General features: G+C 61.2%; 1 protein-coding gene across 1 annotated transcript; it reads left to right on the forward strand.

Annotated features, from left to right (window-relative positions):
* The first annotated feature begins 2,980 nt into the window (after positions 1-2,980).
* On the forward strand, positions 2,981-8,753 carry LOC119093822 (homeobox protein prospero). The gene is made up of 4 exons (XM_037216831.1): positions 2,981-4,938; positions 5,230-5,416; positions 7,523-7,667; positions 8,078-8,753. The coding sequence occupies exons 1-4, from the start codon at positions 3,045-3,047 to the stop codon at positions 8,255-8,257; spliced, it is 2,406 nt and encodes an 801-aa protein (XP_037072726.1). The 5' UTR covers positions 2,981-3,044; the 3' UTR covers positions 8,258-8,753.
* The last annotated feature ends 3,340 nt before the right edge of the window (positions 8,754-12,093 follow it).

Genomic DNA, 12,093 nt, shown 5'->3' on the forward strand with positions numbered 1-12,093 from the left:
CTGTTACCGAAACATTTCGGTCTGCGCGACGCTCGTATGTTGAGTGCCGGTGTTGAACGGCGCCGACCAAACATGATACGTTGCGTGAGCACCACCCGGTGACTTTTGTGAGCTCCCCAACAATGCGACAGGACGCGAATGCGACCGCGCAGGCCATGGCCATTTTGTCACGAACATTAAACGCTCATGTAACGCGGCGCCGAACAGGAAATAATTGATCACTGCTCTGGGCGGCGGCAGTCACTCATGAGGGCTCGCGTCCACGCTTTCGTTGCGGGCACTGCGGCCGTGGTGGACAGGCTCGGCCTCCAGCCGTGCCATGTCAAGTCCCCGTCCGCTCTCTGGGGCGGGGAGGGGGAGGGGGAGGGGGCGTCGGCCGCCGTCGCGCCGCTGCACGCCGCTGACGGACGTCCGGCGGCCCGGCTCGACCAGTCCGGAAACGGCGACCTGGGAGGGGCGCCGGCCGACCTGGGAGGGGCGCAAGCCGGCCTGGGACGGGCGCCGTTCGGCCGGGAGGGACGCTGGTTGGCCTGGGAGGGGTGCCAGCCGACCTGGGAGGGACGCCGGCCGACCCGGGAGGGGTGCCGGTCGGCGCCGGCACGCCCGAGAGCCGCCGCAGGGGGTGGCGAGCGCTGCCTCGGGCCATAGCCGGCCGGAGTCGGCTGACTCCCCGCTCATGCGTGCCGCCTCCCCAGCCTTCCCTCCCCGCCTTCCACAGCTCGGGCGCGGGCTGGAGGAGGCAGGGATGGAGGATAGGTGGCGGACCTGGACGAGAAAAATAGCTGCGGTAGAGGTGTTGGAGCTGCGGGAGAGGTGCCAGCATGGGCGAGAGTCCATCAGAGCTCCGAGGGGTTAGCGCCTTCGGTTTCCGTATGGGGGCCCGGGCTCGAACCCCTGTTGTGTAGCGGCCCCGGGGCGCTTACATGGCCCAGCCGTCGGTGGCACTTCATAAAAGGGTGAGTGACATGTGCCGCCGTTCCTCCATATACAACAGAGGAGAGACGATGATAATGCTGTGGCGTTGTTCACGTAGCATGGCGAATGTAAAACGACTTTTATAAAACACCTCTGCCATTCGTCACTAGAGCGTATTTGCAATGTGCGGTTCACTGATTCATGAGGCAATACTTGTAAGAGCTGTTGTGCCCTGTGTCAGTGTTGGTTTCTCTCCGCCCTGCTGCTGGCTGGTTTTTGTGCTGCAGTCGGCAGCGCGGCATCGTGTCTGTAGGTTGCGTGATAGCGCGTTCATACCTGATTGTCTCATTTCTTTTAAACTTGGTTATCAAAAATCATCCTTTGCACATCTATATCATGATTTTTTTTTGGGGGGGGGAGAACCGACGTGTTTGCCTCTTGTGGGTATTTGATTTAGTTATGAATTTCATAGTCGCTCACGTCCTCCGTCTTAAGTAACGGTTTTCTGTGTGTGTGCCATGACATGTACCCAGTGCGAGGCCGCCGCGAAAAATATCGCTGTCATTGCGAAGTTTGAGCTTGTGCAGTCGAAGACGACCGGTGGTGGTTGAACGCGAGGCAGATAGCCGGTGTTTTGTTTTCTCGATTTTTGCTGGGATTCCGCATCCCTTCCTTTACAAAATGGACACGTGATGTGGAAGAATATCTTAATGAATCACATATTGAATCAGTTAGTTGTTTTGGCCGGAGACATGAAATTATAGCACGAAAACGAAGCATGTGGGGTATCTGCCTGATGTCGACGAGACAATGATGAGTAGCGGCAGCACAGCTCGGTCCAGGTCTGCATATCTACTTCTTTAACACATAAATGTTTCCCTTTTCTTGAGCTGTTCGTTTGAGAACACTATCTCCCGTGTCACTTGGCTCACAATCACACCAAGGGATGTGATTGTGAGCGAACTGATTCGCAATGCAAACTCATTCTGACAAGCTTCGTGCGATGTAATCATGTGTTCAGGACAAATTAGTCATGCCCATACATGCTCAGGCTCAAACCACACATGATGAATTGAATTGGTTTGTCTATCACTGTTTTTATATATAAGACATCAATAAGGACTCTTACTTAAGGCTATAATCGGAGAACAGTCTTTCTCCAGCCTTCCCATTCAACGCAGTACTCCGGACTTACTTCTTGTAACACAGTGTGTGCCAAAAAGGCAAAAAGATATGGATGCCGTCAGTCGGCCCCCGATCCTCCAATGGGGAGTGCTTCCTCAGCTGTATCAGCTGCTTATCACCTGTTCAAACACGATCATTTACAGCGCAAGCATCACGTGTTTTTTCGCCAAGACGCCGCCGGTGCTGGTCCACGGGTTGTGTTGCCGCCGCGGAGCCAAATGTTTACGTTTGCATTTTATATCGTTCTGAAGCGGCATGTAAAGGTGGCTTTTAACGCAATAATGCAAAGAAACGGATAGAATGTAGTAATCAAAAAACAGCCACAAGGGATGAAAAGGAAAGCGTACGGATCAGGGAAAGGATATGGGGGGGGGGCCTATGGGGGACCCTGCACCGAGGCAAGGATGAGTAGGCAGGTCAAGATAAGGTGACGGTATGTGAGAACACACTGCATGTGCAATTCACGCTCGAGAGCGCTCATGAGCACCGACCGCACCGTCGCGTCCCGGGTGTACGGACTGCCGACCCGCCTCTATTGGCCAGCCTGCGAATCTGACCCGGCTCGCCGGTCCCCAGCTGGGCCAATCGGAGCCGGCTGACTGAGCCTCGCCTGCTCCGCATGACTGTGTCGGCTCTGTGTGCCTGCAAGAGTTTAGTTGCGTCGGGCCGGCGGCGGCTGTGGCGAGTCATTTCGGGGGGCTCGTGCCCAGAGCTTTGACCACGCCTAATTATCATAAATTACGTCGGGGTGAGGGGCAGTGTATCGATCGGGGCACGCGCCGGGCAGGGGGCACCGAGTGGGGAGGGGGAACTCCAGGTGAGCGGCAGCAGGTGGTGGCACTCTTTGTTTCTTCCAGCTCGCCGGCGGCTCCGCCCCCCGCGCACGCTCACTGGCTGGCTGAAGGAGCGGGCGGCGGCCTTAGCCAATCAGCGGCCGCCTTGCGATGATGTCACCGGGCGAGGAAGACCCGACGCCGTTCGGAGATAAGTCCGAGTGCCGCCGCGGCCGCCCCAGACAGCGCGTGGACGCGGGCGAGGCGAGAGGCGCGCTGTCCGGCTTCACCCCGCTCCGTCCGTGGTTCAGCGCCTGCCCCAGTGTCGTGTCGCCGTTCAGTCCCGTCTGTTGGATGAGCCCCGGCGTGCTGGCGGCGGCGGGCGCGCATTGTGCAGGCATGGGCGTCAGCCAGGTGGAGCGACTCGGCGCCGGGCCGGCCGTCAACAACGCGCTGCTGCGCGACATTCTGGCGCGCGGCGGCGTGAACGGCGCGCCCGAGCTGGAGCCGCGCCGCTTCTCGGCGGCCGAGCCGTCGGCCGAGGTGCAGGCCGACAGCAGTCAGCAGCCGCCGGGCGACGAGGACGAGGACGAGGACGAGATGGACTCGGCGCCTGCCTCGCCGGCCGAGTCCGAGAAGAAGTCGCGCCTCGAGAGTATTGTGTCCGGCATGCGACACGGCTCCGGCTCGCCGCAGCCCATCAACGGCTGCAAGAAGCGCAAGCTGTACCAGCCGGTGCAGCACGAGGCGTCGGCGCGAGCCAGCGGCGAGGAGAGCGACGCCGACGTCACCGCCGACGAGGAGCCGTCCGGCGACAAGCAGCGTCGCGTCGAGCCCGACGATGTCATCCAGAGCCAGCTCAAGTCGGTGCAGAGCCAGCTGGAGCTGATGCAGGAGCGCTACGCGCAGCTGTACCGCGGCGGCGGCGGCGGCGGCGGTGAGCAGCCGGAGCGCTGCCAGGACGGCGGCGAGCTCGACCTGTCGCGCCGCGCGCCGCAGCCGTCGCCCGAGAAGCCGCGCGACGACGCGGCCACGCGGCCCGTGCCGGCGCTGCACAAGATCGAGGCCGAGCCGCCGACGGCCGGCACGTTCATCGACTACGCACGCCGCGTGTTGGGCGCCGACCCGCGCAACAAGGAGAACGAGCGCCGCCCGGAACCGACCGGCGGTCGGCCTGCGCGCGCCGGCCCCGACGTCGAGGGCCTGGCCGACGCGCTCAAGTCGGAGCTGACGCAGTCGATGGCCGGCTTGATCGACTCGATCGTCAGCAAGTGGGCGCAGCAGCGGCGCAAGGAGGCCGAGCCGCCGTCGGAGCGACGCTCGCCGCGCGCCGAGATCCTGCGCCGCATCAGCCAGCACAACGGTCGCTTTCCGGGCCTGGGCACGCCGTTTGCCGGCGCCGACGGCCTCTCGCCGTTCGGTCTGCCCGGCCTGGGCGGCATGCGGCCGCCGGGCGCGCTGCCGCAGCTCTTCCCGGCGTCGCGGGCGGCCGGCTTCGGCGGAGGCCTCGGCAGCCCAGTCTACAGCTCGCCGTACAGCCTGCAGGCGCTGCGCGACTCCATGCAGCAGCAGGAGCAGGACGAGGGCCCGCTCAGCCTGGTTATGACGCCCAAGAAGAAGCGGCACAAGGTGACCGACACGCGCGCGCTGCCGCGGCCCGCCGGCCGCATGCCGGGTGACGACGGCCGGCCGCCGGCGGCCGACTCGCCGTCGCCGCGTCCCTTTGGCGGCCCGCCGCCGCCGCCGCCGCCGCACATGCTGCCCGCCTCGCTGCCCACCTCGGTGGCCATCCCCAACCCGAGCCTGCAGGAGTCGCACTTCTTTGGCGGCTACCCGTACTACCAGCGGCCGGCGAGCAGCCCGGGCCGACGCGACTCGGCCAGCCCGCCGCAGCCGGCCGGGCCTGGCCTGCTGCACCCGGCGCTGCTGGCCGCCGGCCGCCGCTCGCCGCCCGACAGCATCGGCTGCTACCGGCGCGACACGCCCGACCGCTCCGACTGCAACTCGCTGGAGAGCGGCTACGACGGCCAGCGCTCTAACCTCTCCTTCTCCAGTCGCATCGACGGTGAGCGACGCTCGAGGGCCGGTCAGGAGGGGCGTGTCTTGACGCTCGCGGGATTCGCTCGGCTGGTATGTGTTTTGTGGTGCCTAATAGGTCACGGTACAAACAGACCCTCAGTATCTGCAAACAGCCTCTCAGTCATGATTTCTTTAGTCGCCTGCCAGTGAAACTGCTGGAACGTGACTAACAACGTAATTCTGCACCAACGTCACGTTTGCGCAATGCGATGTGTTGTGTACGATGCGAGCGCTATGTGTCACTGTCGATGTGCTGACGTCACGTGTCGTTGTTCAGCTCGGTCGGGCCTGTCCCTGACCTCGGAGCACTCTTCGACGCTGACGCCGATGCACCTGCGGAAGGCCAAGCTGATGTTCTTCTGGTCTCGCTACCCGAGCTCCTCCATTCTCAAGTCGTTCTTCCCTGACATCAACTTCAACAAGAACAACACTGCCCAGCTAGTCAAGTGGTTCAGTAACTTCCGGTGAGTTGCAGAGTCTGGCACCGAACAATTGTTTTTTGACGGCAGCTTTCGGCTCGTTTAACAGTTTTCGCTACTTTAACAGCATGGCTGAAATAGCCAGCTAATAAGGTATAATATTACCACTACATGAATTAACACGCGTCATAACATTCAACGATCATGAAGTCTAAGTGCGAGTCCACTCAGCAGCTGTCTGAGTCACGCATTGATGCCCGAAACGCTGAGTCACCTTCAGACGTTCGTCTAGTCGCGCATGCGCGGGCATGCCCGGCCGTCCCTCAAGAGGGACATCCCTGACTGACAAGCCCCCGGCTGCCGACGCGGGGTCGGGCGGCGCAGTTCGAGGCCGCTCTGATTCAGACCCCAGTCTGCGCCTGTCGTCGGCCGGCCGTTGGGTGGAGCCCGACCCACCCCGCCCCGCCCTGTCTCCACGCCGCACGACCGAAACTCATCAAACAGATTCGTACATGGCGCTGCCGCGCCCATAAAACATAACGCGGATGCGACTCCTATGAGGAGAGCGGCGCTCACAAAAGCGCGCTTTGATGGCAGAGCGCCACAATCGGGCAGTGAAGATTTTACAGCTGCCCCGGCTGAAAGTCGCCGGCCCCGACCTCTGAGCTATCGATCTCCGCGGCGGCGCTCTGGGCCGATCTCCGGCTCCCTGACCGAGTGTCACAGTTTAGCGGGCGGCGCGGACTTTTAATCGCCTGGGAGCTCGCGGGCGGACGGGGAGACGCGAGGGGAGAGAGCCCGGCGGATGCGCCGTCTTCGTCGATGCGATCTGAGTTCCCCGACAAGCGAGGCTGGCGGACCGAGCAGTGCTCATCTCGCGCCGTTTGCACTTGCGAGGAGAGGAATTCGAAATCATGTCTTGCGTCATTAGCAACTGGTTTTTGACTGATGGAGTCGGCCAGCTGAGCACAATCACAACAAGCCACCCTTGCTGATTCAGCGCCGGCTCACTGACATCAAAGCGCACAGGCGGCTGTGCCGCGCACGCGCAAAAACTTCCGTGCTCCAATTCAACCCGCCTTGAGTAAGGATTTCTGCGGCATTGCTGGCGGCAGGCGCAGATGGTCTGACTGCCACCCTGGGGTCGGGTCGGACGGGTCCTTCCCACCTGAGCCTGGCGAGCGCGCCTCAATGACCGGCCCGGCGGCCGGGCGGGCTCGTAATGTCCAAGTGTTTGGGCGCGTTACTTTGACAGGTGATAAGGCGCCAATCAGATAATGGCCTCCACCTGCGGCAACGCGCCGTCCGACCTTTCTCCGTAGGCTGCGCTGGGTCGCAGCAGCCACAGCTGCGCTGATCGAAGTGGGGGGACTGACTCAGCGTCGTCAGACGCCCGAACAACTCCGGCGGCGGTGTCGACGGACTTGGGGATCCCCAGCTATGCATACGATGGGGATTTCCAACACTTAGCTAACAGCCTCGCTCTCGCCAGCCCTAACACACCTGGGGGCGGGAGCAAACAAGCCGCCATCCTATCGCTTCCAGAGCCCAGGCTTTCAAAGACATCACGAGTCGCGGCCAAACTGCTCCTCCGGCGTCACCGTCACGCCGTCACGTAACGGCGTCACGGGCGGCGCCGCGTGACGCTGCGCCCACCGCGTTACACTCATTGGACGACCCCGACAGGGAAAGTGTGCTCCTGTGTGCACGCGCGCGAAGCTCAACCGCCGCTCACAACAATTACCATATTCTTGGCATGAAATTTCATTTCACTTTCATTGTCGTCTTTTTACGGCCGGCCCCGGAGCGTGGAGAACAGCCGGCGGTGACTTTCGTGCCGGCCCTGGCTCGCCCCGCCGCCCGCTTGTCAAGCCTGGCAAGACAGCGGGCGCGCGGTGACGTACCTTCACCCGCGCACGGCCCCGTGGCCGGACGGCTGACCGGTCACAAACAGCTGATCGCGGCGACGTCACCACATCACCCGGCGTGATTCACCGCGCTTCACGTAGCAGACTGCTGTTCGCTCACCGGTCGGTGTTTGGAGCGCGCGGTCGCAGCGTGGCAATGCACGTCACTCCAGCAGCCACGCGCGTCACCTTGACGAGCCTCGCCGTAGACCGAATACTCACCGGCACGCCCGCCCGCCCGCAGGGAGTTCTTCTACATCCAGATGGAGAAATACGCTCGCCAGGCGGTCAGCGAGGGCGTCAAGACGGCCGAGGAGCTCACCGTCACGCCCGACTGCGAGCTGCTGCGCGTGCTCAATCTGCATTACAACCGAAACAACCATATCGAGGTGAGTCTCCCAGCGGGCGGCGACGTTTGTGCCGCCCCGCACTGGCCTGGAGGCACAGCGGCAGGAGCTACGGTAGAGCAGGGCTGGCACAATGCACATGGAACGCGTCTTGACTTCACGCACAGTGACTGCGCGTGCAGTGCCTAGCGATGCATCATTAGTCACGAGCTGATCGCATATCACACACTGTACCACTAGTAATGACGCTGGTACAGTTGTCCGGCGTCACCAGCGCCGGGTGCGTCGGGCGGCTCCTGCGCCGCAGCATGCGCGTGTGCGTGTGTGTGTGCGTGCGTGCGTGTGCGTGTTTGAGGCTGGCGCCGCCGCTGTGTCTGACGCGGCCGGCCGCGTGTCTCCCGTTCTCTCAGACGCCGTCTCCATCTCTGACGCCGGCCCGCGCGCCGTTCCAGATCCCCACCAACTTTCCGTACGTGGCCGAGGCGGCGCTGCGCGAGTTCTTCCGCGCCCTACAGGCCGGCAAAGACGCCGAGCCCAGCTGGAAGAAGGCCATCTACAAGGTGATCGCGCGTCTCGACGAGAACGTGCCCGAGTACTTCCGCCTGCCCAGCTTCCTGGAGCAGCTGGAGTGAGAGCGCGTGCGGGCGTCGGGCGGCCGCCGCCGCCGCTGGGCCGTGAATCCGTGGCCATAGGCACGTGTACAGAGCACGCAGCAGCTGCACTGACCCAGCACGCCGTCACCAGCGATGAGTTAACTAGTCACCCCCCCCCCCCCCCCCGTACACATGTAGCGCCGACGCCGGTCCACATATCAGCGCAGGCCGGAGGCGCGCCCCGCGCGGCCGACGCCAGCCTTTCTAGTCACAACCTCGTCTCGCTGCCCGCGCCGACGCGTCCCCTGTACATAGACCGTGTTTGTTACCGCGCGCCGCCGCGTTGTTGCGCTGTTGTTGAGTCGGTGGGGCCGGCCGCCCGGCCGGCGGCACCCGACGCTCCATATCATACATTCCACTGTGTGCTGTACCCGTACCGGAGTAGGTGGCGCCACCGGCGGCCGGGTCGCCGCCATCGGCGGTCCCCGGCCGCAGGCGAGCGTTAGAGACGTGAAAAATATACACTGCAACCGACCATATATCTCTGACTGAAGATGGCCGGCGAGACTGCTGTGCGGGCCCGAACGACGACTTGAAACGAGGCGCTCCGGAGATGGCGGCGGAGCAGGCGGCGTTCGGAAGCACGACAGCTTGGCACGCTGCCAGGGGTGGTCTCAGACGAAGGGAAGACAGTTTTCTTCAGACGGGCCCCGATATTGTCAGGGCCTTGATGCCACGAGGAATATTCCTTTTCATACGTGCGTTGACGGCGGGGGAGTGTAAGTGGTAAAATCTGCCGTTGTCGAGTTATCCGAAAAGTAGTTTGGGGCAGAAATAGAAGCAGTGGGGAAAATATGCACTTCTTGTGAGAAATTGCTAACACAAAAAGACGGGCTGGGCAAATGGTGGCTAGCTCTCAGATACCTGCTCACCATTTTTCCCAGCTGATCTCTTACTGTTGTAAAGTAGACTCTGTTTGTGGAAACCGATGAAAGTTACACACAGAGGTAATAGCAAATCGAACAACCGTAAAGTGTCGCTGAACGCAACAGACGTCTGTGGCATCGTGCATTTCTTTAAAGGTAGGTATGTAAATAGACGCCAGTTTATTACACATATGTTGTGAGAGATAATCGCTGGAAAATTTGAACGGCTGGCGCACCCAGAATTTGGATGCGTGCGACTTTTAAGCGATAGAAAGATTTGATCGTGAGCATTCAGAAATAAAGCATCGTTGAACTGCCATATAATACGGCACACAAAAAATGTGTGAGGAAGTCTGATTGCACGAACACGATTTATCGCCTTGTCACTGGTCAACATTTAAGACGTTAAAATCCGCGACATGTCTATGTCAAGAGCTTTGGGGTAACCGGAAAGCATCTTTTTCTAAGACAAGCATGGGAGCACGCATGTATGTCATGCTATGAAGTAATAAAGATGGTTTTCGCATGTACACAGTGGAATATTCCTGAAATCGACGGATTTACCTCCTGAGCTTGATTGCCGCTCGCGTGGCCGTGGGAAACTAACTAAAGTGAAACCAGCATTTTAGGCCTTACCGATGTTCTTTACAAGTGGAAGACGTCGCTAATTCCGGAAATGCTAAGCACTTGTTGCAAGTGGTGCGGCACCCGTGCTAACACTAACAGCGAAAAATATCCCACATTTTTAGCAGGCCCAGAAGATTTTCAGCACGTTAAGACAGAATTACGTTAACAGAATTACGCCAACACAGTGCTCAAGTTAAAGGTTCCCATCAGAAACAACGTCATGAGGGTTTCTAATCGGTCGAATGGCCCAAGCGCTTTAAGGTTCTTTTGAAACTGGCTAATCTTGCCTTTTAGACCTCCACAGAAATTAAGCCTGCCCCAAGTCTTTCGGTTCCCTTGGAGGTTCAAAGGAACGGTATTGCCGATGATTACCTTGAAATATGCCCTCTCAGGGCTCCGGGAGGCTGGAGGGCTTCCCTTGGCCAGTCCCACGACGGGGACCTTTCAGAGGTCCCGAGGCTCCTAGCTACAGGTAAGCCGTTCTACAGGTCCCAATCTGATACCTCTTGAATAGCAATTGGAGCCCTTGGGTCCCTATACCTCCAGTCGATATTCCAGGTGACAAACAGCGGAACAATCTTTTACTGTCCGTAAAGCAAGCAAGGGCACCCAAGCTCTGTCACTACTCATGGCCATGACCACGAAGACAATGGCTTTTGTCATCCGTGTATTTCCAACGCATTACAAATTAGCTACGTGTCGGCACAAACTCCAGCAAAAAAAAAAACTGTCTTTCTCTATGAAAACATAGACCCAGAAGCAGCCACTTCCTGAGAAGCACGAGACACGCAGAATCGCGGGCAAAGCAGCTGCTCACACCGCGACGGATGGACAGAACCGGCCACAGATTCACGCCTACAAACAGAATGAGATCAACTATGGTGTCAGCACTGCTCACGAGAACACGCACATGGCGCTGGTGGGGGGCACCACACGTAACATGCAACAAACACGCCGTCATGACCGATAGGCAGCACGCAACCAGTGAGACAAGCTGCGAGTATCCACCAGCAGCGAGCGGCCGCCATGCTTGCCGCCGGGCGGGGCGGGTCGGTTCGGTCCGCCCTCTCCCGCCGCCAGGCACGTGGCAACGCGCCGGCTCCGACACACCGCGCTCCGGACCTCCTGTAACCGCCTGCTGCGCTCGCGAGCCACAGCCGGTCCGGGGACCGCGTGGCTTAGACCGCGTCCATGGGGCCTGCCAGCGCGCTGGCCGAGCGTCTTGGACATGGTCCGCGCTGGGGCCGAGAGCGTGCCCTCGTTACGCTACCGGAGACGGTCCGATGCCACGCCTCCAGCGCTGCCGTGGGGTTCGGCGCTGGGAGCGGACCGCCAGGTGCGCACGCTGACCAAACCAGAGCGCGCGGGGCGCTGCTGGACAGGAAGCTCCTCCGCCGTCACCTTCGGCCGCCGCGGCCCAGACCACTGCCGTGGCGGTCCGGTGGTCCGGCCTGGCGGACCTGGAATTCAACCCTCACCGGGCAGGAAACCAGGAGCGGTGCGATCATGTGCAGCCGCCGCTGCGAACCTGTCCAGCATCACGCCCGATCAAACGGAACGCTGGCATGATCCGTGAAGTAGCTGACGAGCGGCTGTCCGGAACCGCCTGCCTGGCTGTCCGGGACCGCCTGCCTGGCTGTCCGGGACCGCCTGCCCGGCTGTCCGGCTACCCGCGTCGCCTCAGCGGGCGACATTGTACTGTCGGCGCCGCCCGTTGCCTCGCCGCGTCCCGCGCGCGGCGCGCGGTCGGGCCCGGCCGCCCCCGGCGTCGCTGGCCGTCTCTGGCGGGCGTTACCGCGGGTTGTGCACGGTCCACACCCGGCAGACGTCGCCGGAGGGGCCGGCGGCGGCCGGCGCGCACAGCCGGTAGTCGAGCGAGTGCAGCTCCAGGCCCGGCCCCAGCAGGTCAGCCTGCTCCAGCTGCAGCGCCTGCCGCACAGCCACACGGACACGGTCAGCACGGCCGCCACACGGTCGTGATGAGCGCGCCCGCCACACATCCAAACATCCACAAGGCTGGATGTTGTCGGAGGGTGGCGACGGCCAGGGCACGGCGCCGACAGGGAGCAGGGGTGCGCTTCCACAGAAATAACGGGAAGCCACAACTTGCTGATGTGTGTTCACAATGCTGAGGGCGAAGAAACAACACACATGCACTTAACAAAGATTCCATAACAAGGGATGCCAGGAAATGCTAGGAAGTTTCCTAGCCCTTAGCATGTCGCGATGGTTGCTAGTACTGTGGAACGTTGGAACGACTGTCCGGCCAGCGCTCGCCCTTCTACCCCGCCCACCGTGAGCCGTCCGCCTCAAGCACATTGC

The sequence above is a fragment of the Pollicipes pollicipes genome, unplaced genomic scaffold, assembly GCF_011947565.3.
Source record: "Pollicipes pollicipes isolate AB1234 unplaced genomic scaffold, Ppol_2.1 Scaffold_4002;HRSCAF=4701_pilon_pilon_pilon, whole genome shotgun sequence".
Lineage (NCBI taxonomy): Eukaryota > Metazoa > Arthropoda > Thecostraca > Pollicipedomorpha > Pollicipedidae > Pollicipes > Pollicipes pollicipes.

Bases quoted from the DNA above. Each gene is read 5' to 3' on its own strand.
- LOC119093822 (XM_037216831.1), top strand. From the start codon at position 3,045: ATGATGTCACCGGGCGAGGAAGACCCGACGCCGTTCGGAGATAAGTCC. The intron at 4,939-5,229 runs GTGAGCGACGCT...GTCGTTGTTCAG, and splicing joins CTTCTCCAGTCGCATCGACG to CTCGGTCGGGCCTGTCCCTG. The intron at 7,668-8,077 runs GTGAGTCTCCCA...GCGCCGTTCCAG, and splicing joins ACCGAAACAACCATATCGAG to ATCCCCACCAACTTTCCGTA.